Source organism: Lepidochelys kempii, chromosome 5, assembly GCF_965140265.1.
Source record: "Lepidochelys kempii isolate rLepKem1 chromosome 5, rLepKem1.hap2, whole genome shotgun sequence".
In the NCBI taxonomy this organism is placed as follows: Eukaryota; Metazoa; Chordata; order Testudines; family Cheloniidae; genus Lepidochelys; species Lepidochelys kempii.
The window spans coordinates 21,061,009-21,087,997 of NC_133260.1; the positions used below are offsets into that span (position 1 = coordinate 21,061,009).

At 42.7% G+C, this 26,989-nt stretch overlaps 1 protein-coding gene across 6 annotated transcripts in view; it reads right to left on the reverse strand.

The window, feature by feature from the left end:
- Positions 1-501: 501 nt before the first annotated feature.
- FECH (ferrochelatase) overlaps positions 502-26,989 on the reverse strand; it is a 30,010-nt gene continuing 3,522 nt past the window's right edge. For 4 of the 6 annotated variants that reach the window (XM_073343614.1, XM_073343613.1, XM_073343612.1 and 1 more), the window contains exons 2-11: positions 24,421-24,532; positions 23,016-23,135; positions 22,434-22,582; positions 14,021-14,155; positions 13,085-13,191; positions 10,803-10,901; positions 8,506-8,613; positions 7,197-7,361; positions 6,667-6,726; positions 502-6,171 (exon numbers count right to left, since the gene is read on the reverse strand). In XM_073343614.1, coding sequence (XP_073199715.1) covers positions 6,037-6,171; positions 6,667-6,726; positions 7,197-7,361; positions 8,506-8,613; positions 10,803-10,901; positions 13,085-13,191; positions 14,021-14,155; positions 22,434-22,582; positions 23,016-23,135; positions 24,421-24,532 — 1,190 coding nt within the window. In that variant the 3' untranslated portion in view covers positions 502-6,036. Of the gene's footprint in view, positions 6,172-6,666; positions 6,727-7,196; positions 7,362-8,505; positions 8,614-10,802; positions 10,902-13,084; positions 13,192-14,020; positions 14,156-22,433; positions 22,583-23,015; positions 23,136-24,376; positions 24,533-26,989 lie in introns of those variants that run through there. The other 2 variants (XM_073343618.1, XM_073343616.1) reach the window with 2 other exon arrangements.

Below are 26,989 nucleotides of genomic sequence, written 5' to 3' on the forward strand. Positions count from 1 at the left end.
GAGCTACAGCTTAGCTCACGAAAGCTCATGCTCAAATAAATTGGTTAGTCTCGAAATACAAAGACTTTCTTGCTGAAGAGATTGTTATAGTCAGTCAGTACAATGACTTCAAGTTTGCAGTAGCCAAAAGAATCAACAGCCAATCTGTTTTAAGTTTCCAAGATATGGTGACATTTGCTCATCAGAACGAACAGTTTCAGGATCTTGCAAAGTTGATGGATATTGGAGGAACATTCCTAGCATCACGTGCAGACTGAGAGCGTGGCTTTCGCTTAATGAGCACTCTAAAAAACAAACTACGGAATCATTTACAAGTAGATCATTTGGACATGCTGATGTGTATTAAGAGTTACCAGCTGGATGGAAGACTGATAGATCTGGACAGAGTTTATATTGAATGGGCAAATGAAAAAGATCACAGGGAAAAACAGTAAGGTTAGTTTAGCCGTCTTTGACATTTCGACCAATAAGGAAATTAAAATGCATTTTTAACAACATATATTATTCTTGGCTGATAATCATTTATTGATTTTTTTAGGAAAATTTTAAATTTAAAACACAAAATTTTGTTTTTCTTTTTTTACTTATGTCTCTATCTCAAAACCCATATAAATTGACACAAATTGCAAATTAAAACTTTAAATATACAAGCATTTTACTCACTTGGGCGCATTCGCCTCATGGCGCACACATTTGAACTCTGCTTCAAAAATTTGCACTGAAGAAATTAGAGGGAACACTGGCCCACACGTATACTGGACCTTACCCCTCATATAGAGAATGACAAGAAGAAAGTGCTGCAAGTGATCTTCTGTGGCTTTGTTTCTCCTTACCTGAAAGTCTTGTTGTTCGATTGTTTTAGCCACCATGTTATGTGATGAGTTAAGATACTAAGGTCTAATTGTCAAGAGCTGCCAATAACCCAATGGAAATAAGTGAAAGTTTGGGAGCTCACACCTCTGAAAAAGTCAGACCTAAATTGTATCGATTACTGAAAGATATACAAAGAGATAAATGTCTACCCTAAGAGAATTAACAGCTTTGACTATAAGGATTGTTGATTTATCAAAATATGTGGAGACACCTGCATGTATAGAGAATCCACTACTTACCATTGGGGGGGGGGGAGCGGGGGCTCATCTAAACTGATTAGTGAACTCCAACCTTGATGTACCCAGAATGTGCCGCTGTACGACACCAGGCTACCCCACAGGAATAAAACGCCATTATTTCCACCAAAAAACAAAGGGCACCTAGATTAGATGAGTTAAACATTGCTGCACGTAGGCTCTCTTTTTATCACGTGAAGAAAAAGAAGTTAGCACAGAGAATGCTGGATATTGGTCTGAAAAAAATCTTCCTTCACGTATTCAGAGAGACATCTCAAGTATTTCTTTCAAAAAAAATTTAATGTCAATATCCATCTTAATGGCAATTGGTACATCAGATTATTCAAATAATTCATTTTACACTAAATGGAAGTTCCTGTTCAATCTAATATCCCCGTCTTGCAGTTAAAGCAAACATTGGAACATGTAAGGTATTAAGAAATAAAAGGAACCATCTTTCACATCTTTCAGTGCATGCTAAGTTCCAACATTTTGGGTGGGATAGAGGGGGAAGTTAAAAGGAGCCTCTGAATACCTTGGGTGAAAAAATCCTGACCCCACTGAACTCAACAGTAAAATGCTCATTGACTTTAGTGGAGCCAGGGTTTCTCCCCTTATGTATTAGGAAAAAAGCCGACACTCCAATGTGGAAGTAGGGCACCACTTTCGGAAGCTATCACTTCTTTAAGTAGGTAATTAAGGAGATTGTGTTCAACCACAAGAAAAAAAAAAACAATTTCAGCATCCAGACAGACAGCAAAACTACCATGACAACCTAGTTTCCAAGCAATTCTTCCAAAACATATTCTTTGCAAATGTTTGTAATTCCTGTTTCTTTCCTCAGGACACCATTGCTTCTATTTCCCGTCTCCCTCTGGTTTTTAAAGTAACATGTTGGGATTTAGTTGCTGAGCTCTTATTAATGAAATAGCTGTTACACAGCCAAACCTGGGCACCCCACCTGCAAATATTTACATCTGCCCTCTCCTCCATAGGTCTTTTGAGCAATGTCTTGAAAATGAACTGTGGTTCTGTAAATGGAGTACCATTTATAACCACCATGAAGCTAGATTATTGTCCAAGGATCTGCTAAGGAACCCCTTCAACTCCCATCCAATTCATCCAGCGCAGACAAGCTCAGAATCTGGTAAGACTGGAGTTAGTAGCCACAAACCCTTAAAACTTGCCTCAGCTGCAGCTGAATGCATACAAATGTACCAATAGGTAAGAGAAGATTTTAACTTCCAGCTACAACAGTTATAAAAGATGGTGATAGAATGCTAAACAAATGACAAGGCACGCAAATAGGAAGTTCTCAGAAAACCCTTGGTTATTGTACCCATATATACTTCCAAGTATGTACTTATGGAGTCAAATGACTTGGGCCGCAATGGAATTCACATGAGCATTGCGGTCTCTGCTTTCACAATTATTTTAAAATGCAAGAAAAAAAATGTAGTTTCTTTAAAAAAAAAATCAGTAATAGTGCTAGTTAACTGTAATCGTATTTTATTATAATTTTGATGCTGTGATGAAATCTGTCAGACAAAACAATGTGTGAAATAGCAAGAGAATGAGATACTGTACTCTAAAAAAAGGAAAAAACCACCAACTCACTGAGACAGGATCAGTCTGCTAAAAGCTAGAAATTAAATGATTTCCACACTATGGGCTAATAGCAACAATAGCCTGAACAGGTTTGGTAATTATCCCACTTGTGGTTAGCATACATAAAAACAGAGTATCTCCTATTACTGGGGATAAATGTAATGCCTCATAATTAATGCCAACTAATATTCCCTCTACATTCTTCAGTATGAAAATAAAAAGCCAATCAATTTGTATAATATTACGTTCACATAAAGTTAGCCTTCCATTTCCAACTTTGGGTAGATTCCTAATTGTGCTGGTAACAATGCATATCAGAAGACCTATATATTCAAGGCTTTTAAGAGGCATTCACAAGGAAAATTTTGTAAATATACTATATTCTGTTACCCCATAACAGTCAAAGCAGAGATGTGGGATTGGAGACAAGCAATTTTCTGTATAATGGGAGGTGTAAGGTTAAAAATGTACTCCAAGGTATGCTGCAAGAATTGTTACTCTGGTTTTCTGATTCCTCAAATCATGGCCAGAGGCTTTCCCGTGTTAGGGCTCAATTTCGCCCTGCAATGCAGGTGGATAACTCTCACTGATTCCATCTGAGGGAAGTAGTTGGCTCTTGGTGGCCTATTCTCTGATCCATGCAATGGGTGGATGCAGGGAAGGGGATAAAAGAAGAAGATGGAAACATATGTGACTAACTCCCATTAGTGCTAAGAGGAGTTATGAGCATATCAGTGCTCCCCCTGGCCCCACATTAAGCAAGAGAATAGACTCTGACTGGGACTGAAGGAATTTAAAGGCAATTGGAGCTCCTGGAGAAAAACAAATTTAGCTATACAGTGCCTGGCCATCACTCTTTCAGTCTCTCCAACACAGACCCTACTAAGCAGGAAAAAGGCCAGTGTGAGGATGTACATCAAGAAGGAAAAATGTCATATGATGTTTGTTGCAGTCGAGAGACTATACAAAGCCACGTACCAGACAGTGTGGATCATGGAGCAAGATGCAGCACAAGTGCTGAAACTCAGAATGCTAGACAGAGCGTACTCTCAATTCACCCAGCTTCCGGGGGCATAAATCCCAGCACAACCCTGCAGCGGCAGCAAGTCCAGCATGAAAAGAGGGCGCAGCAGTGGACCTCCTTTCTGCTGAAGAGCTGGGGGACTGTAAGAACCTGTTCAAAAAAGTGGAGGGTGCAGGCCCGCTATACGATGTACTGATTCCGCATCCCTGCAGCAACCTCCTATGAAGCCCCTGGAAGCGTTTAAATGTAGCCTTCCCCTTTACACACCTTCTGGGAAGCTGAAATAGGGGTGGCAGTGGAAAAAACCTTGTTCTTCTCTTAGGGAGAGTGTTAGGCATGGGGTGTGTGGGGGTGTGTCTGGCTGAAACAGGAAGTGTAATTTCCATCTCCCTGTACCAGGGAATCTAGTCCACTGGCTGATAAACAGTTATGTTAATTTAGGTCTCCAGCATCCTAAACGTCAACTCTTTCAACATAAAATGGAGCAAAACAAGGTCTTATGGCAACAGGGGCCTGTGTTATCCTTAAACAACCCTATCTCTGGAGGATCAGGAGCACAAAGTATGTGCATCTCACAATTACCTGAGCAAGTAAAATTGTCTAATAATCACAGCCCCTGCCCTTCTACAGTTTATGATTAGTTGGTTCATCAATTTAAGCAACGTCTGCGTGTTATAATGATTTGCAAAAAGCCTCCAGTATTCGGTGCTAATTACATAGGATAAACATTTGTATTCATGAAGCTGACAGCTAGACCAGTGCCTATAAATGAGCTCTCCCACAGAATACTTTTAATGGATTCTTCTGGCCCTGGAGGGAATGGCCCCTATACGAAGGGACTGCTAATCCAGACTCTGTGATAATTCCATTCTGAATGTATTTCAAGCCAAAAACTGAGAAATGTTGGGTAGTGGCCAGCAGCTGAGACATTCAAAGACAATGTTGGTCTCCAAGCCTGGTGCCAGTGCTGAATGGCCACTGCTTTATTTTATAGAATCTCCATAATTTAAAGAGTTAGGATTAGACTCTGCATTCCTGGTATATCCAAGTGCCCCACTGAAATCAATGGAGATTTAGAAGGGTCAGGAGCTCAGGACCAGGCCCTAAAAATAGCCCACAGAATGTAATAGGGCAGAACTCTGTTTCTGGGTTAGGGACTTTATACCCACAGCAGCTGTTAGGATAAGAGGCATCCTGCACCCCTCATCTGGCACACCCACCACAATGTAAATGACTCCTAATATATCACTGGAGTTTTAATTGACAACATGAATTAAACTGGATCGATTGTGCCCATGTAGCTCCACAGATAACCCACAAAAACCACAAAGTCCTGACGCAGTGGAAAGCACAGAGCAGATCTATAAACCCTCAAAAGAGCCAGTTCAACTTTCTGAATTTGCTTAATCAAACAGAGAAAGCCCTTTGGAGAAGAGAAAAGCATTTGGCTTGAAGGATAAGCCAACCCTTACAACCAGCTACAGTGTTTGCTGTTCACAGTCACGAGGTTTGAAATATATCTAGAACTCCATTTAAGTGGAGTGTGCTCCAAAAATATAACTCAGTCCTGGGTCATTTCTTTCACTTCATGCTCTCCACAGACAGATTTTCCTTCAGACAATGAGGAAGTTTCAAGAAAATGTAAACAAATCACCTACAGTGCCACTGTTCCAATGGGGCAAAGCCTGTCTTGGCTTTTGCAGAATCTCTTTTCTCCCAGGAAAACCAAAATAATCTTCTATGTTTTAAAAAATATATACATGTATTTTTAAAAATCAGAATTCAAAACACATCTGAAAATATATCTGTAAAAGATGACCAGTAATCGTGTTAGCAATACTGCACCAGTATCATAAAAAAAAAATAGTACACTCTACCTGGAAGGCTGAAATGAATATATTCATGACATTAGTGCATATAAAGAACTCCCTGCAAAGAGCTTTAGATGCCAGTTTGTATCAAAGGTTTTTCAGTGCTTACTTTTCAGCCTGATGCTATGAAGTGCTCATTAGACCCAGGGGAATTGAGACCTCTCAGCACCTCACTGCATCAAGCCCTTCCTTCCTTCTCTTCCACCCACCTCTCTCAAATAAAAAAGAAAAACTTCAAATTCTCCTCAGTTACAAAACTGCAAGCCCACTGAAGCCACTGGGGTTAGAAGAGTGCACCAGAAAGCTAGAGTTGACTATTTGTGTAGCTTGTGCAATTGGCATCTGTGCAATTTCTGATGTTTGTATTGTTGCACCATTAAGCGATTTCCCTGTACAAAGCAAGTGTGTTCTTCTATGCTGCACATCACAACTGTTGATTAGTGAAGAAGGATTTTGCCTCCCTGCAAACAGGATTTACACAAAGCGGACAGCGGAGGGTTAACTGCTTGGAGCAGATTTCATTCGACTGGATATGTGAACAGACCAAGTCTGCCAGTGCCTGAAAGACAGAGTATTAAAAAACAGAGGTGAGTGAATCACTTGCAAAAAACATGCACACATTACCAAATTAACAAGTTAGCCAGATCAACAATTGGTCAGACCAAGGGATGTATTGTGACACCAATTTTTTAATATTACTTCCCCTTGATTTTAATGGGGCCCTTGATTTTAAAAATTCATTGCCACAATATTTGCCCTAAAAAGGAACATTTCTGCTTTTCTGGCAATCTCAATAAATAGGTGACTGAAAACAATGAGAGAAAAATTGTGTTTCTTTGTCAAAACAAAGTTCAAAATAAGTATCAATTACAAAATAACAGTGACAAAGAAAAATAGCTTGTGGTCTATGAACTACAAAGTATAGGGAATTCTTTTTTAATAGTCAAACTCAGAATTTTTTAATAATATGAGAGGAAACCAACAATCTGCTAGAGCTTTCCAGAGGACTGCTATGCTGTATTTTCTACGAAAGCTATAGTAACAATACGGATACCTTGGAGAACAATGGATTTCCATTAAGAGACTCTGCTCTTCTGATGTTTTCAACTCCACACTGGATCAAAAACAAGAGAGGAGAGAAAAATAAAGAGCTGTTACGGAAAAAAAATAATACCCAAGTATCTTTTTTGAAGAACATCATTTTCTATACCATTTAGAGGCTGCCCTAAAATGACTGAATTAAATGTAGTAATATTTTTTCAGCATGGCTAAAATGACAAGGAGACAAAATTTTACTTTGATAGCAGGTTCCTCAAACTCCTTATTTACTGATGATCATACAAACCATCTATCTTAGTTAAAATAAAATGGGTCAAAATCAGCTCTCAGATACACTGATGAAAATTCAAAGTAACATCTCTGAAGCCAATTCAGATTAACTCCAGATTTACACCAGTGTAACAGCAGAATGTGACCCAAATCCCATACCAACTTTCAACCATAAGATTGGAGCTAAAAACAGGGGGGAAAGAAATTTGGGAGCAGAATTGCCCAAGCAATTATGAGACCTGAAGTGATGTTTACCTGATTTGCTAAAACTTGAGCATATTCAATATCCAGCTCATAGAGAGTTTCAATGTGGTCACTGGTAAATGCTATTGGAACCAACAAAATGTTCTTCTGTCCCCTTTGACAGAGCCCTTCAATAGTTTCATCTGTCTGAGGACCCAGCCAGGGCATTGGGCCAACCTAGGAGAAAGTGGGAGGAAAAAAAAAAATATTTCTTCAAGCCTTGATAAATTCATTTCTACAAGAATTATCCTCTGTCATCCTTTACTTAACCTCCATGTATTCTATTTATTCAATGAAGAATCAAATTAGCCTGTTTATCTTATTATTTTTAGCAGTATCTTTGTCCATCTCTCCATCTATTACTTTTTGATGAAGAAACACTGCCTCTCTGTTTAGACCCCCAGATAATCCATCCTGATAACAAGCAGAATCCTATGAGACTGCATTTACTTAGCTTTATGTTAAACACAACATATTTTGAGTGGATGATTGGCTTTTAGAGGGGCACTTTAAAAAATTACTACAAATAAAGTGTCCTTTGTTTTTCATTCCAACCCTCCCCCGCCATGCTACTGAGCGGGATTTACCTGACTTTAAAGAATTTTTCTATTTTTAAGACTAAATAAGCTGATGGTGTTCCTTTAACATCCAAAAAGTACCGATGCTGAGCTAACACGATACTTTTCTTGATGCTTAGCTTTAGAACAAAACAACTCTGCCCCCATAACTGTAACACATTTGAGAAATGTAAATTACTGACACTATGTAATTCTGATGAGGCTAACATTTCTTAAAGTTCCTTCATTTCAGTTGGAGTTTACAAATGTCGTGTGCAAAGAAAGATATCAACCCATTCTGTGTTACCTGCTTTAAAAAAAATGAAGTCTATTTGGATTGGGCTTATGTCCTTAAAAACGGATGTAATCATATAAGTTATCTTTTGGAAGGTCTCGAAGCAATATTTCAGCAGACTTCATTATAGTTCATTTGCTTCCCATTTCCAACTGCTAGTCAGAGAAAAATCCCCACCACTGGGTGAGCATATTAGCAGTACTGGAGAATCTCTGGGCTATCAGAAGTTTACTTGGGAATGATGCATCAAGAACTTCTGCAAAGTGGCAAAAACTTTAAGTGGTTGTTCAATATATATAGAAGATAACACCCAGGCACAAAGAACACCATTCCATTGGAACACAGCTACTTCCAGAAAGTAGGAGAGATAGGAATAGGCTGTAATAAAGTTGGAGAGAAGAGATCATCCTAAACATTGATGACTAAGGGGCTGCAGGTGCCTTTTAACAACTTCCTTCTGGCCACATACCTTGGATTGCCACACGAGCCTATAGGGGTTGGAAAAGTTGAGCTTCTCCATGACTCTTTGGACGGTAGCTCCCACCTCTTGAGGGTACGGATCGCCACGGTTCACTACCTGCAGCACAGAAACACTGGCCTTTCATTCTTCATGAATGTTATGTTTTCTCATGTGCAAAGAGCATCTAAAAATTTTCAGTCTCAATCACTCCATTTTAAATGAAGGGAAGCAAGCAAGCAAAGTCTCCATGTGTGAGAACAGTGCATGTATCCCCTGCAACTGGCTGCAGCATCTGTGCCTCGCACAACGGCAGATGTTTGTGCAGACAACAGAAATCATTAACAGTTACATATACCACAATGAACGTAACTCTGAATTATCCAGTAAAATAATAGTAATTAAAGAGAGTTATAAACTCACAGTCTGACATGTAATAGGCCTATCTTAGCCATTGCAAAGAATATTTGCTCTTGCCCAACAGATTTCATGCGTGTGTCTTCAGTCACTAGCCAGAGTCACCAATGGTTTCCTTTCAATTACTTTAGCATCAAACTGACATTTCACAGGCTTCCTTTATTGCATGCATGTAGTTACCTTCCAACAGAGGATCTCAAAGCATTTTAAAAATATTTAAGCCTCATAATACCTCTGTGGGTTTGATATTTTAAACATACTTTAATATTTTATAGATGAGAAAACAAAGGCACAGAGAGCATAAGTGACTTGGCCAAGCCACAGAGTGAGCCAGTAGCAGAACTGAGAATAAAGCTGAGGAGTACTGAGTCCTATCCCCTGCCTCAGACTGGAGAAAGCTCATGTTTACTATTTATATTCTCTTCAAGTGAAACAGTAGTACAAACACGTTGGGGGAAAGCTCAGCAACACGTTGGGGAATGGAACACGGGCAGAAGAGGAATGTTCCATGCCACTCAACATGACTCCTACTGGCTGATTCAAGTCGCAGTGTTGACAGGCATTCAGGTGAATGCCATCCTGTCTTTATCAGTAAAACAAAGGATGGGTAACCAGGAAGTCAATGCAAGAAAAGGGGAGAAACTAAAGCCCAAAACAAGAGGTGTGTCCTTACAGCTCTGAAAAGAGCAAGCCAGAACTTTGCAGACCCATAAGGGAAAAACAAAAGCAAGAGAAATGCACATTAATATCTGGAAGCCAGGAGTCATAGTTCTGCCCCTGGTTCAGCTGCTCACCTGATGTGTGGCCTTAGGTAGATAACCCAACTTCTCCATGACTCTCTTTCCCTTTCCACCTTTTGTCTGTCTTATCTATTTAGACTCTCAGCTCTTCAGGGGAGGAACTGTCCCCCACCAGGTGCTTGTACAGTGCTTGGCACAATGGGGCCGAGATCTCTGCTGGGGGCTCTAAGTGCTATCTTCGTGCAAATAAACTATACTGCTGATGTCCACTGTTCCCCCTGCCCTTAACCACTAGATGGCAGCATATTCTAAGAATATGAGTCTCCCAGCACTAGGCAATAGCAAAAGGAAAGGACCAAAGATTACTTTTAATACAATACTTCTGAAACAGCAGTATCCTGTATCTCAGCCCTGATTGGCACTGGAATGACTTCCAGACCAGAGAACACAGTTTTGAATTACATCAGTTGACTGACATATTCCATCAGGTTTTTTTATTGTTGTTTTTTTTTTTTACTTATAATAACAACAATAATAATAAAAAGACCCCAATGGACATTATTGAAAGGTGAAACATGACACACACAATTTGGCTAAACTCGTACACTCTGAACTGTTAGTACCAAAAGCATTTTCAATGTGTGTTTATAGAACAAGACAGCTTTGCAGAAGAATTCATTATGAAATTGTCCTTTGCCACGTCACCTGATCGTTCCTCTTCACACAAATGAAGACAGATTCTGCAGCCTCAACTTATGTGTTACAATGCCACTGATTTTTTTTTTCAAAATGATTAGAAGCCACTGTATTGAAGTTGATAGTTACTGCCAGCCCACTGTGTTAAAATCTCCCACTCTAGATGGTCTATTCCAAACGTGTGAAGATTCTACTCTAATTGTTTCAGGGAGAGAGATTTATTTTTGAAAGGTGAGAAAACTATTAGTTTCCGCCCCCCCCCCCCATTATCCTCCCGTTGAAGCGATGACCAAAAAAGTAGGTTTTGCTCCTCGTCTGGGTCTAATCCTGATGGCCTACAAGCTGCAGGCTACTCAAAACTCTGCTCTGCTGGAGATGCAACCCAACAGACCAATAATGTGACTCCCCCGTGTGACGGAGTTTTAACAACTTCAGAAGTGACTTCATGTTACTTACAGACATTGGGAGTGAGTGAGCCGAGAAAAGAATGACAACATCTTTCCTTTTCTCAGGTGGAAACAGATCCAGTTCTTTCTGTATGTGGTCTGCAAAGCACTGTAAGAGAGAGGCAAAAGAGTAAAGATCGGTAACAGGAGATGCACCCATCTGCTGAAAATAATGCACACCAATTGGCTGGGCACCCATCTGCTTTGCTTTAGCTCACCATAAGAACGTCTGACGAGACAGCAGAGGTTCTTTTTTTAGTACCATGCCAGTGGGAGTTTGATCGATAGTCTGTACGATAAAAAGTTCAGTAAATAATGAATTATAGTGCCTAAATCAAAACCCATTGAAGTGCATTGGTAGGCTCAGCTCAATTGGGTCAGCTGTCTGGACTTCAGGTACAGGACACAAGATAAGATATTACAGCAAATTGAATCAGTGTCTGCGCACACACCCTCACTCAAGCTGCTCTCTCTGACAGAAGCCCGCTGTGTAAAATGCATGCCCTAAGGATAACAAACTTGGGCTTTGTTGGACCTACGGGGAGATCACGTTCCCCTCTTTCAGAATGCTCTGCCCCCAACCCGACATTTAAATCTGTGGGCTGATAGAATGAGTTCCTTATCTGAGCTCAACTGATAGGACAGAACATGGGGAGACAGATGGTTTCAGTTAACCAAGACCTGAAAACCAAAGCCTTCTTTCCCCACATGGAAGACTAGGGAATGATTCTGACCTTAGAGTCACAGCAGTGACTGAGATCAGAACCTAGCCCTAGATACACATGTCCAGGTAAGCTACAGAAAGGAAAAGAAGCTGACTTAACAACTTGCACACGGTGCGGCCAAAAGGAAAAAAAACAGTTTGTCATGTCTGTCTGCAGCTCCCTACCAGACACTTTGCAACACCACCACCACAGATAGGATAAAAACATTACCAAAATTTAAACTTTAATTTCTGTTGCAATGATACAATCAGGGGCTGAGTCATCCCTTCACTTATAGGCTCCCTTGGGCATGGAGAAATGTATGTTGGTTAGCTTAAAAAATGCAGCTGTATGTGTGTGCAATCCATCTAATGGAGAGCAGCATTTGGTAGATTTGATCACACAGCAGATTCCTAAACTCTGCTGAGACGTCTCAGTGAAAGAAGTGAACGGCATGCACAAGTGCCAAGAACTACTGTTCTCTTGGTCTCCCCTCAGTCACTTGCACTCTAGTCAGTAAGAGACCAGCATGAAAGTGCAAAAAAGGCAAAGGCAGAAGAGGAAGAAAAGCTCCCAACTCTGCTTTTCACGCTCCCCTGGCATCTCTCTCTATCTCTCTCCAACAAAAGCAGCCACTAAAATCTTCCCTGGTAAGGAAGGAGCTGAATGCTGTTAAGTGTTTCTGCCACAGCTACTGTGGCCAGCAGTACCCACCTCCTGATGCCAGACAAGGACTTTAGAACAATCGTACAAAACCACAGTAGTGCTATTATTAAAAGCCCAGCACACGCACTCCACCTCTTTAAAAAAGAAAAAGCTCTTCCCTCAGTCAAGTACGTTACCGTTTTCCCCCCGCTCCCTCACTTCTTTTTGAAGGGAGTCCTGATTCTGCTCCCACTGAAGTCAACGAGAAGTCTACCGTGAACTTCAATGGGAGGATAATCAAGCCCCTTAGGCTGTGGATCTCAGTGAGACATTACTAGCACTGATTACGTGGAGGCCTATGGAAGCAAAGCAAACTTCCACACATTAATCCTGAACTAACACTGCCCCCAGTAATTTCAGACCTAGCACACAGGAGATATATTTTATATTATGAAATACAACATGAAATTGAAATATTCCTTTTGTTCTGAGGTCTTTAAAATTTTGAAACCATCTAAATCAGGGAACAAGTTTGTTTCCCTTTAAGGCAAGTGGTCTCGGGGGGTACGTCCACAAAGGAAAAATAACCCCAAGGCAGCGAGTCTCAGAGCCTGGGTCAGCTAACTTGGGCTCACGTGGCTTGTGCTGCAAAACTAAAAATAGCAGTGTAGATGTTCAGGCTTGGGCTGGAGCCTGAACCCTGAGACTCCCTCGCCAGGTTTCAGAGCCTGGACTCCAGCCCCAGCCTGAATGTCTCCACAGCTATTTTTAGCCCTACTGGCAGGAGCTCAAGTCAGCTGACCTGGCCCCTGAGAGTCACTGCTGTGGGTCTTCTCTTGCTGTGTAGACGTTCCCTCAATGACTCCATGTCAAATCTGCTCAATTGACAAGCAGAAAGATAGTTTTCCTGAGAGCCACGATGGTTTGCATACAAACTCCATACCTGAATGAGAAGGGGATGTGTGGGCCACCTGTCAATAATACTCCATTTCATCTTTGGCTTCTCTCCCTTTTTATTATAGTAGCGATAAATGGCATTTAGGCTGCTTCCTGAAATGCACAAAAGTAGATTAGCAGGAACTTTAGCTATAAATTCATCAGAAGTGTGGATGCTGCCAGACAAAAAGAGTTTTACAACCAGCCATTTCAATATTGCAAATCACAACAGAGCATAAGAGTAGAAAAAAAATACTTACCTCATTAACTCTATATAACTAATAAGCCTTTTCCACCTGCCAAGTTAATCCTCAACTAAAGCAAAGTTATTTTCAGAAGCTTCTAAGCATCACTATGTGTTACTGAAAACCCCAAAGCGTGTTATATTGTATGGGGAGGATGGGTCCCTGCTTTAAACTGAACTGTACACAAAGCATCATCACCGGTCATAGGGCTGGGTGGGGAAATACACTTCTAGAACATGCACACACTCCTGTTATGTAGGTTACTGATTTTGTTTGCACTGATAGTAGCTCTAATGGTTAGAGCAGGTGACTGCGAGTCAGGACTCCTGGGTTCCATTTCCGGCTATGCAACTCACTTATGTGACTTCAGGAAAGTGCCCTTTTATGGTACTATGTTTCAGTTTACCTATGTGTAAAATTGGTATAAGGCCTCATAGGGATGTGAGGCATGGAGGTCTAACAAGGCCAATAAATTTAAAATTCCTTATTGTTAGAGAACAGGCTTCTACTTATGATTGGGAAACCTAAAGCAGGCCAGCGAGGAAGCTGGTTTTGAGGAATGCAGGCTGGGTGTCCCATCCCAAAAGGTCCCACATACTTTCATAAGCCTCCTGTACTTGGACTCTCAGCTGTTTGGATACATTTGTCTGTATGTTGTTTATCTTCCTCTTTTACTGCACTTTCATAGACACACTCACCTGTGGTAGAACAGCTGTACTGCGGATACTGTGTAAATGCAATAGCCCTCTCAACGCCATCTTTCTCCATCTCTTCAATTGCTTCTTCTGTCAGAGGATGGACATACCGAAATCCAATATAGTATCTGTGAGGCGCTGACAGCAGAAAGAGAAAGCACCTGATCACTTTATCTGCAAAGGCTCTTTTATTCAAATACCTTTCTGACCAGCTACAGCCCAACCTCCTCGGGAACACACTCTCCCTGACCGAACAACAGACAAAATGACAATCACGACGTTTACAAGATGCTGAAAATCTCTCCCCCGTTTGTGATAAGTTAGGCTGTGGAGAAATAATAATTGCACACTTTATATGCTTACCATGAGCTGTGAATCAGTTTTTTTGGAAATATATGTATTTTAGTTGCCGAAGATCCTACCCCTGACAGTAGCAGCATTAATCTGTAAAAGTATCCCTCCCCTCCAAACATGGAGATAATTTAAATTTATTCTGCAGGCCAGCATGAGACAGAGTAGAATGGCATGTTACATTTTTGACAATAGTGCAGGATCAAGAAGGCATGTTCAACTAAGTTAAAAGGAAATGACCAACCTTGCTCATGCTAGATGTGAACCATGTCACTTTAAAATACAAGAATCCTAACACAGCTCACTTCCTAAGAGCAGTTAGCTCAATGGGAATAGAATTCTTGTATGCCAAATGATTGGGTTAAGAAATGTGAGCATGCCTGGCTAAACATACCAAACAGCTTAATGCAGATCACAAAAGCACATAAATAGAGGAATCAATTTAGTAAGAACGGCCATACTGGGTCAGACCAATGGTCCACCTAGTCCAGTATCCTGTCTTCCAGCAGTGGCCAGTGCCAGGTGCTTCAGAGGGAATGAATAGAACAGGGCAGTTTATCAAGTGATCCATCCCGTCACCCAGTCCCAGCTTCTGGCAATCATTTCCAGTGCTCTGGTGTAGGATTCACTATTCACAAACCTCCTGGTATTGAAGTAGATTGTAAAAATCAGGGCCGGCTCTAGGATTTTTGCTACCCCAAGCAAAAAAAATTTTGGCGGCCCCCGCTTTTTTTTCATGCCCCCCTGCCCCTGGCTCTGCCCCAACTCCGCACCTTCCCCAAATCCCCAGCCCCACCTCCTCCCCCGGGCATGCCGCATTTCCCCCCACACCCCAGTTGCTTCCTGCGGCTCCCCCCCAGCAACCCCGCGCCCTAGCTCCCCTCTGCTCCGCCTCCTCCCGAGCACGCCACCTCTCCGCTTCTCCCCCCTCCCTCTCAGGCGAGGGACAGGCAGTGCGTTCAGGGGAGCAGGAGGAGCGGAAATAAGCGAGGGTGGGGGGGAGCACAGGAAGTAAAGGGGGGGGATTAGAGGAACCGTTCCCCGCCCCAGCTCACCTCCGCTCCACCACCGCCGCCTCCCACGAGCACGCTGCCGCTCGGCTTCTCCTCCCTCCCCGGCTTGCCATGCCAAACAGCTGTTTGGCGCGTGGCAAGCCTGGGAGGGAGGAGGGAGAAGCGGAGTGGCGGCGACACACTCAGGGGAGCAGGCGGGGCGGAGGCGAGCTGGGGCGGTGGGGGCACAGTTCTAGGGGCAGAATGGCCGGTGCCGGAATGCCGCCCCTAGAAATGTGCTGCCCCGAGCACCTGCTTGGTTTGCTGGTGCCTAGAGCCGGCCCTGGTAAAAAATGCACATTTCTAATTAAAAATAAAAAAGCTGGCTTTACAGGTCTCACAAGTTGTGATTTTCTTAAGGTTCCCTGTTTGCTGTGGGAAGAACAAAAAGCTTAAAGGATATGGGCATGTGTTATTTACTTAGATTGTAAACTCTTTGGGGTCGGGACCATCCTTTTAATCTGTGTGTGTACAATGCCTACCACACTAGGATCCTGAGACTCCTAGAGGCTACCGCAATACAAATAGTAAATAAGAATGTATAGGCGTGTGCACATCCCCTCCCCTGCTGCCTACAATCAAAAGATAAAACATAGTACAGTCAAAATAATATAAGCAGTTCCCATGATTCCCACTGTGCCCTTCCCTAGGTTAAAGCAATACTGTCCTCCCCACGGTTAGTCAAGTCCTTTCTGTAAGCATTTAAAGAGCTAGTGAGGTCTGGTCCTGAGCTGCTACTGCTGCTCCTAGCTGAGCTCTGAGGAGCACTGGGGTCAACCAAGGCTGCTCACCAAAATCTGGATAAAGTTTAAGACCAGGGATCTATCCCAATACAGCTGCTTCCTCCAAAAAAAAAAACTATTAATTATAATTGCAGAACTAAATCGCTTGTGACCCAGAACCCCTAGGCAGAGACTACATGTGCTTTTCAATAACCCACATTTCTCCTCCTAGAACAGACTATATGCTGATACCATAAAGATGAAAGCTGGAGAATAGAAAAATGCAAAATGTTGTCCTTTGAACTATCAGATGGTAACTCTGTTACCTGTCTGGTAATCAAACCCAAAATGACTGTAATCAAATAACAATGCAAAGGATGCTGCCAAACCCAACACTCAGGGAAGGACTCAAACAACCTCTGTTAAGACAGACTTAGCTCTGTCTTCAACAGCAAACGTTTTAAGGAAACAGAAACAAAAAGATCTTGGAACAGTTATAGCTGAATTGGGAAAAACAGCACAGACAAACAGGAGATAAAGGAATATAGATTTCTCATTAGATATAGAGACCAGTTATCATCTGTACTAACAATTCATGTATGTTAAAGATATTTCAGCTCTGATAAGAAAGCCAGCATTATTCTGACCAGTCAAGGCCCTGGTCTTGCAAACATGTGTATAACTACCTTTACACACAGAAGTAGTCTCATTACAATGATAGGGATTGCCTGCATATGTAAAATTACTCCTGTGCTTATGTGTTTGATGGTCACGTCTTAAGGAAGCAACAGGCATCCAGAATGGTAAAGGACTAAATTTTCCATGTGTCTAGTGATTTGGGGTTGCCTTGATTTTTCTGGGTCCCAAACCTAAAATGCCTTAAAAGGGCTATATTTTAAGAAAGTGCTGAGCATCCACCCTCTGAAAAATCAGGCCCCTGGAAGGTTCATCCAAAGATTTTAAGGTGTTTCAATTTTGGCACCCAAAATTGCTACTTACATTTGAAAGTTTAGGTTGTTAATACACCCCAAAATATGTGTACTGCTTTAAAAAACTGCTTTCTTTTACCATAACTTACATTCAGAGCATCAGGAAGACTCATATTAGGGTAAAGTTTTGTCTACACATAAAAATTTTGCCACTTCAACTACGCTGGAATAGTTAAAGTGTCATCACCTTCCACCTCCTCCTCCTCCTCCTCACTCCAGCAGACACAGTTGTACTGGTATAAAAGTGCGTATTTTGGCATATCTTATCCCTGTTTGGCAAAGTAAAATAAGACACACTAGTATAAAGTGCACGATACTAGTATAGCTGTATCTACATTTGGACTTTTACCAGCATAACTCTATCCGTAAATATCACACCTCTCAGCAACACAGTTATGCTAGTAAAACCTTTTAAGTGCAGGCCAAGCCTAATGAAATTTCAGAACTCTGAAAAGCACTCCAGAAATGTTACAGCTCTTGCTCAAGGTGCACTTTTGGCTTTTCAAGCTATTTTGAGGCAATGCAGTGATGTATTTGGCCTCACTAAATCCACCAAGGTCACCTTTAACAACAAATTGTGAGCCCGCTCTACTTCTAAAATTGCAGCTACAGTCTAGGCCGTAAAGTACATCTCTAAATAATGGATAGCAAGTCAGATGTAAAGGCTGCACAAAGAGATAAAGACAGGGTGGCTTTCTTTTGGTGACCACATTGTAAAGTAAGAGGGAGTGATACACTCTGAGAAGAACAGATAAAGCTCCCTAAAACCATCAGCTTCAGGATCTATTGCAAACCTGACTCATTTAGAAACTACTTTTAAACAAAAAATAAACTACTGCATTTGTGGCTATAGCAGGTGAGCCCAAGCTTTGGACAAAGTTTATTCTTTGGCTACACTTGCAAGGATTCTAGTTTCAATGGAGTCACACTAGTGTCTGAAAGAAAGGGTTGAATACAATCCACACAAAACAAACCCATGAGTCCGGGGTGCGTGTAAGAAAGTATAGACCATTTTGGCTTCAGTGTGATTACCTTTGAAGATTGCAGCTTTTTTGCTTACCAGTGCCAAATTCTTTACAATTTTCATATCTAAGCCTCAAATACCCAAGTTTTAAATGGGTCCTAAAATACAAAGAATTACGAATAACTTGGAGTCAAAAGCAGATGTAATCTTTCCAGACACAGATGTGGGTACCATGACATGCCAACTGATTCAGCAGCCGATTCCAATGCCAAGGAAATGGGGAGAAAACTAGTGTTTGTGGAATCAAACCACAGTTAAGTTACAGGGCTGAACAGAAGCTCTCCTTGTGGGCCAAAAACACAGACTTACTTTGTCCTGCTTTTGCAGTTTTCCCAGTAACTTTTAGTGCTTGCGATACCAGGTTATCAGGACTGGGAAAGGACTTCTGGCATTAATCCACAGTAAAGGTGCTCTATGGAAGCCAGAGCAAGCTTCCCCAATCTTCCCCGAGTTAGTCTTCAGCCTGTCTGCTGACTATCCAAAGGGGGAAAAGGTGCTGCGGGGACTGGCTCACTTAGAACTAAGGTGAGCCCTCTAGCTCATTTCAAATAGAGCAGCCATCAGATCATTGCTTTTTGGCTACAACCAAATGGGTATGACTAGAGATGACAAGGAACTAGGAAGGAACCAATCCTGCAGACAACTGTGGCCAAGCATACTGTACTTCATCCCCAGTGACAATGGGCACAGGGGCAGAACTACTGTGCCTTTTCAGGGCATTCCCTCAAGAGGTGAGGGACACAGGAAAAGCCTGACACTGCTGAACCTATTCTATGGACACAGAGAGAAATTGGTTTCCCCATGCTCCCAGACAAGCATATTCCAATCATAGCATAAAGATCCTTGTCCTACAGCACCTTATGTGCCGTAGTTCTATAACCCTCACAAAAAAATCTAGGAGAGGTACAAACGTTTCAAATTTCCAACAGCTGCTTACTGTGACCAGCATGAGATGAACATGAGGAAGTCTAGGCTTAATCTACACACAAACTTGCACCAGTTTAACTCAAATCCGATTTTAAACCGAGTCAATTAAACTGGTTGTGATGGAGTAGACGCCCCACAATAGCCCTGCAAGAGCTGAATTAGGCCAGCTGGGCCCAATCAGCTAATTAGGTTGAAGCAGGGGAGATTTAGGCCAGAGGTGGCTAATTAAGGACAGACTCACCTGTGCAGGAACAGGCAGGGCCTACATAAAGCCAGATGGTGGGAGGTGGGCTGCAGAGAGGTGGGTTGCTGTGGCTGGGAAAGGCTTCAGTCACTCCCTGAATGGAGGGAGTTGGAGGTTGGCAAATGGGGGGAAGCCTGATATGTAGGAAGAAGCCCAGAGAAACAGCAGCAAGAGATAGGACTGTGGCTGCTTGTTATAGGGTCCCTGGGCTGGAACCCAATGTGGTGACTAGGGCTGGGTTCCCCTACCTGCCACTGGGGTGTGGCAAAAGGCACTGGAGGTACGAGGTCTGGAAAGACTGTGAAATACCTGGAAGAGAAGGACTTTAGTGACCTAGCTGGAGAGCCAAGGCATGAAGAGAAAGCTGATGATCCATGAGTGAGCAGAGCAGTAGAGCAAGACAAAATGTGGCAAGACACCATCAGAGGAAGAGCACATGACTGACAGTGCTAATTCCCAAGATGGGCGCTTGCCATGAGTGGACTCCATGACTCAACTGGTGGAGAATGTGGGCAATGATGGTCACCCCTGATACAAGGGGAGTGTGAGCGACTGAGAAACTGTTTAGACAGCTGCCTGTGATACAAGGGGAGCAGGAAAGGCTAGATGAGACACTTGAGGCAAAGGGACAATGGAGCCACCATGTATGGAGGCTTTCTTTGCAGAAGGCAGGTGTACCTTCCCAGGCTGGACCACAGAGCTGCTGCTCCCAGTGAAGGGGCCTGATGAGCAACAAAGGAGGATACAGACCCTGATGAGGCAGAGTCTAGAGAACCAGCGACAAGAGTGGGAGGCACTATATGTGGCGATTAGCTGAAGAACAGTACAACTTGCTCAAGATCCTCTAAGAGGTGAGCAGGGGCCAGAGACGGTAAGGCAAGAAGAGAGGCCCCAGGGTAGGGAGGCCAGAAGCCCAAACAGAGCAGTGTTATGCCTGTGGCGGAGGAGACACTTTAGGCACTGATGGGGCTGAGAACTGGAAGACTGCCCAGGCCACTGTGGGAGTGACAGAGGGTTTGAAAGACTGTACCTCCTGGAAGGGGGGAAAACGCAGAGTGACCCAGCTGGAGGGCCAAGTCACAAGGAGGATGCTGTTCCAGGAGTGAGAGAGGGGCTCCAGACCAGAGAGAGAGAGTGTGATGGCGTGCAGCCGTGGGTGAGGATGTTGACCTCATGAGCTAATCCCCAGAGCAGCCAGGAAGATGAGCCCAACTAGCGGTGAATGGAGCACCCCAGGACACCGGTGCAGACTCCTGCATGAACACTCTTAAAATGGTTTAAACATGACTTTTATCAATTTAGCTTAAGTCAGTGAGGATTTAAGAGCGCTCAACAGTGAAGGTTTGGACAGGTTGAAAAACCACCATTGGTAACACCTATGTTCGTTTGTGTGGGAGTTAATAGGAACAAGAGTCACCCGTGCTTGATATGGATTTCCCCTGATAAAGCTGAGTGGCTAAGCAGACAGAGGCCCTAGTGGGAGACAGACATTTACATGGAATAGCAATTTTCTCCCATTTCCAAACATTACCCTAGCTCAGGGGTGGACTACAGCCCGTGGGCCACATCCGGCCCACAGGACCGTCCTGCCCAGCCCCTGAGCTCCTGGCCAGGGAGGCTTGCCCCCAGCCCCTCCCCCGCTGCCACACTGCCGCATGGCTTGCGCCTGCCTGCCCACCTCCCAGGCTTTCCAACAAGCCTGTCCTGCTGCTCTGAGCAGCACTGTAAGGGGGAGGAGGGGGCAGGGAGCAGTCAGGGGACAGGGGGCGGTTGGATGGGGCAGAGGTTTGGGGAGGGGGGCGGGCAGGAGACAGGGAGCGGGGGGGGTTAGATAGGGGGTGGGGTCCTGGAGGGGCAGTTAGGGACAGGGATCCCGGGAGGGGGGCGGTCAGGAGACAAGAAGTGGGGGGGGTGGTCAGGGGTGTGGAGAGAGGTCAAGGGACAAGGATCAGGGGGGGTTGGATGGGTGGGAAGTGGGAGGGGGCAGCTAGGGGGTAGGGGCCGAGCTGTTCGGGGAGGCACAGCCTTCCCCACCTGGCCCTCCATACTGTTTTGCAACCCCGATGTGGCCCTCAGGCCAAAAAGTTTGCCCACCCCTGCCCTAGCTGAAGGAGAAAGTACAAAGACTGTATGTACTGTATTTTGTGGATGCTGTCCAAACCAAACCGTTAGGCCTTATCTATCGCTCTAGCTTCAAGGGAGGATCCCTCATGTCCTGGGGTGGTGCTGACAGCAGTAATCTTGCTTAGTACTGCAGAATTCAACTGTGACACAGCATCTGTCTGTGCCACCCCCTTCCTCTAATGACTGTAATAAGATCAAGCCAAGTTTGTGTTAAGCCTTTTAGCCATGACTGACAATTAGATTCAGGAACAGTTTAGAGGATCCAGACTGTAGATAATCGTAGCTGTGAGACTGTAGTAGGAAGTTATAGCCGATCAAAGAAGCCACTAGATGGAGTCACGATCTCTCTCACACACAACAAATGCTCCACCACCGCATATGTCTAACTTTGTAAGTGATGTGTGTCAGGAGTCTTATCTTCGTGTATTAAACAGGACAGAGCAAACACACACTCTGTCAGGGATCAGGACCTGCAGCAGAGTCTGTCTGCTGGCAACCCAACAAGCATAGGAGGCCTGCAGCAGACTACCTGATTGCACCACCTGATTGGTCAGGAAAGGCAAATGCCTGGCTTTTAAACCCAGCAGCAACTCTCTGGCTGCTCAGTGCGTTCATGCCCATAGGTGTAACCCTCCCGAGGCCTGTTGCTCTTCACCTTGCTCCTGCCCTGCTCCTAAACCCATTCCTGCCTTGCTCCTGCTCAGTCCTTGCTACCTCACCTGGCTCCCAGTTCCAGCTTCCTCACCCTGACCCTAGTTCCCAGTCCCAGCTCTGACCCCTGGCTTGGCTCTTAGTTCCTGGTTTCAGCTCTGACTCCTGGTTTCTGTCTCTGGCCCTGACCCTTGGATTAGCTCTGCCCACTAAGCCTGACTCCTGCTCTTCCCACTAGGCATGACCACCCATGGCTCAGTCTTCCCCCCACACCCGCCCAATACAACAAACAGAACAATCTCCTAAACAACTGTACAGAAGGGTATAAGTACCAGTGTGAGGAGACATTTCATCCAGCAGTTTCACCATGCCTTCTCCCTGTGTTACAGTCCACTTTTTAATTGGAGACCCTCCTCCGATCCTGCTATATTGTTCTTGGATTTTCGGTGTGCGACGTTTGGCAATAAATGGTGCCAGCTTACTGAAACATTAAAAAGCAGAGTGAATTAGTAACATATCCCCATCACCTCCCCTCTGGCATCTTAAAAACAACAAAATCATCCAGCCCGCCACCAGCCTCCAAAACGCAGCAAGCTAATAATGTTCAGTCTCATTCTATGCATGGCTTGTTTTGTATTGTTTTATAATTCCATTTAATCTAATTCATTTGAATAAATTTGCCAGTTGGCAGTAAACGAAGAGTTGTGATCATGGGTTAAACGTCTCCTCCTGTAGCCCCCAGTTTCTGGAGAACTGCAATATAATTTCCCATTACCAAGTTCACATGAGACAGTCAGCACAGAGTTCTTGGCCTCAAGCACTGCAGCCAGCCGGAATGATTTTTTGATGTCCAAGTATATAGCCTACAATAACACTCACATACAAACACTCCAAGGGAACCAAGTGTTTCTTACTTTTGTGCTGGAAGCGTCATCAGGTCCTTATCTAGGAAAAGCCTAAGTAGGAAATCATGGACATCTCCCAGTGTTTCTGGGCCCCCCATGTTTAACATCAAGATTCCTGTTTTAGTTTTCCTATTAAAAGAAAAAAAATAGTTTGAAAGTCATTTTCTATCTCTATATCTAACCAGGTGCCACCTTTTACAACTGCAGGCTAATCAGCCTGACCCCTTGCTCGCATTCTATTGTGCAAAATGAGGATCATGTTCAAAAACTAATCAAGAGGTAAATTCTGATATCCTTATTCACGTTTAGCAGTCCCTTACTCCATCCCATTGAGATGAATGGGGCTATTCAAGGTGTACGTTTCTACTTAACAAGAGTAGGGTTATAAGAATCTGGCCCTGAGACACTTGACAAAACACTGTGTGCCAAATCAGCAAGTGCTATCTATTTATGCTCAATAAGCATCAGAGCCAGCAAACTCGCACCTACATGTGGCCTTTTTAAATCAAGTATTTTGTGTCCCACAGCTGAAGTAACTTTCCAGTATACATCCCTTTATAATAAAAACCACAAGTAAATTAATACAACGGTTTTCACACCTCAGCCAAATGCCAGCTACACATTTTAGGGTCACCAAAAAACATATTACACTATAGAGAGCAATCCTGTCCAGGCAGGGGTGAGCTAGATAAGATGTCCTAGCCCTGTATGTCTTCTCCATCTCTAACTACTTTCTGAAATGAAGAGCCAGTCCACACACAGAAGCAGTAATCCCTGTTTTTGAAAATCCTGGGTTCTTGACTCATCTCCGGCCCTGTCGTGCACCTCAGAGGGCACAGATGGACCAAAACCTGGGAGCAAATGGCCAGCAGAGAATTCCCCTAATAACAACAAATAGTTAAGCTTCAGGATGGCTGGTTGAGATTTTCAAAGCAGTCTCATGGATTTATACACTAACTTTCAAATGAAAGATATGTGCCCAAACCCCATAGACTGCTTCAAAAATCGTAACCACTGTTTATTTCCCTGCTTCTTTCTCCCTTCCACCCCAAACACTGCACAAGATGTAACAGGGCATAAGGGTAAATATTTGTTATCTATATTGCAGTCGTGCCTAGAAGCGCTGGTCATGAAGACCCCCTTGTGCTAGATGCTGTACAAAACACAGAACAAAAAGATGATCCCAGCCCCAAAGAGCTTAATATCTAAATATCCGACAAAGGACAACAGATGGATACAGACATACAAATGAGGGAAGCACAAGGAAACAGTGAGACGATTGTAATGCTTTAAAACCAGAGTGCTGTAAAGTAAAGCAATACCATTTTGGAGAGAGACAGAGAGCAATTATATGTAGGACACACACATACTTCATTTGCTGTCAGCACAGATGAGGCCTGTGATCATTCTTTACCTCTTTTCAGGCTGAATTTGAGGCTCTGTTCTTTTTGTTTGTGTGGCTGCTGTTGACTGACCTCTCCATTGTATTTGGACTCTCATTTGACTGCAGCTGCTGCTTTTCGTGACTGGAGAGAAGGTTAAAATGTATTGTTAGTTTATTACTGGGCAGAGGATTCTGTTTATGAGACATATGCTGGCTTCCCCCACTATCTCTTTAAATGTGCTTGGTGGTCTCCTCATATTTGGCATTTCTTTTCAAGCCCCAACTCCTGGAGCCAAGCGATTTAAGGAAAAATCGTGGGTTTCATACAGTTTTTTTCATACACTTTTTCATAAGTGTCTAGCCCAAGTGGTTGCAGAGAAAAGCTAGAAAACATGACCTGAGTGTGCCTTAAAGGCTCAAAAACCAGGAAGCAAAGAAAAAGAACCAAAACCTTTTTTTTGAAACATCTTATTTTAAAGTCAATCTCATGATTCTTAGGGCCTGACTCATGAGTTTTGAACACTTGGGGCTGGCAATGCTGCAAGAGACACCACTTCAGCCTGAAAGGAAGTGAAGTACCTTCAGCTCAGAGTGGAGGCACAATGAAATGGTTGTGCAGTAAAAACTGCAATATTGTAATTATTCTATGGACAAATGACTTCAGTCACCAAGACTGTCAAGCTGCTGCCAGAACCTTTCACAAGCACTAAATTTACAAAACATTAAAATACACCCGTCCATATATAAATATTATACGGATTAAAAAACATTTATGTAGCTTAATGTATTTGAGTCCTGGGTTGTTCCTAGCTTGCCCCTGTGTTGCAATAGACTGAACCAGCAATTTCATAGGATCAGTTCAGGGCCAGTTCAACCACGGTTCTTTAACTTCACTCTTGGCAGCCATCTCTCTCTCTCTCTCTGATTCCACTAGATTCTTCCCATCACTCCATGGCTCTAGCCTCAGCCAGCCTTTTCCCAAAGCCCAAAGGCAGAGATGGGTAAGAGGACTACACTTGTTAATGGGGGCTATTAGTGGTTTAAGCACTTAGACACTCTAAATATTAATAGTGGGTTAAAACGTTGTGATCTAAGGGATTGAGGTGATTTAAGCACTTTTGCTGCTGGAAGGATTGTTTTTTCTCCTTCTCTGAAAATCTTAATTTACTAGATTTATAAAGGTTGTACAGTATGTTCAACATTGTACTATACAATGCAAAAGTGAAGCTTTCAGCTGCATTGTAAATATGTATAACTCATCGTTTCACTGGTTAAATGTGTGGTTTTTATATTTATTTCTGTTTCATAAAGGATATCCCTCATAGAATATACAGGATGTACAACACTGCTAGTGGGAACTCTATTTCGCATATCTTTTGTGATTTAAACTGTTCAAGCTTAATGTTATGTTAACACAGGTTTTCTTACTTAATTTTCCAAATACCATAAACATTTTATCCCTCTAGGGCACATTTTTAAGCTAGGGCACAATTTTAAGAGCCACTTCTGCCCTTGAACATGCACACAAAATTACTTTCACAGTGTATGCAAGTGCAGAAATGCCTCTTTTACATGTTGCCATATTAAATTATCACAACTCTATCAAACAGTCCATGTTTACCATTGCTTACACTGCAATGGAGAATGGAAAAGGGTCCCCTACTTACAAGACTATCTAAAAAGATTGCACATTCTAAGCCACAATCTACAGTACATTTACTTCACAGAGAAGCACCATTAAAATACCTGGAAAACTGACTTGGAACTGTAAAAACTATTCACAACTTTTCAGCATCAAAAGTTTTTTCTAAAGCACAATCTTGTAAGTTTTTCAATTAGTAATAATTTACAACAAAATGTTCTTACGAGGAGGAAAAAAGTATATTAAAGACTCCAGAGAGGGGGAAAAACCCCACATTTTGAAATGCCAAGTTAGATATCTGCAAATTCCATGTTTGTAGTTGAAAATGAATGCCAAGGCTTCACATTCCTCTTCAATTAGATAAAAAATTTGCAAGTCGAACAAAATACAATAATAGTTGTGTATGTCAATCACCTCTCACATGACCAAATAATCCAGCTACACATTTTTATCTCTAAAGAATTTTGTTTGCTGTATTTCTTATTCCCAGTATTCTAAGTAGCTCTTTTAGATCTACATATACATACTACCACTTCCTCATTCATGTGCACCCAATAAAATAAAACCATACATCTGCACACTCAAGTTATCTTAAATCATATTCCTTATTATGTTGTATTATTCCTTTTAAAAAACTGTTAGACTGTCTGAGCATAAGTTGTTACACTGATTCAATAACATTTAAGAAAAAAAAATCTATAGATGTACTTTTAAAACAAAAATAAAAAGTGCTCTGCTAAGTATATTTAAACCATTGTTAGCATTTACTTAAAATTTGAGTCACTGTTCTGTGCTATTTTTCCACAGAGCCCTGGGGATAAAAAAGGGAGGGGGGAAAGACAGACCATACAATCTTAATAAAACATTTCCCACAATATGCAAATAACCAGGTTAAGGTTAAAAACAGACCACAAAAGCCAAGGAATCTTGAGGAAAGGCCTTTCAGCAGTCCCATGT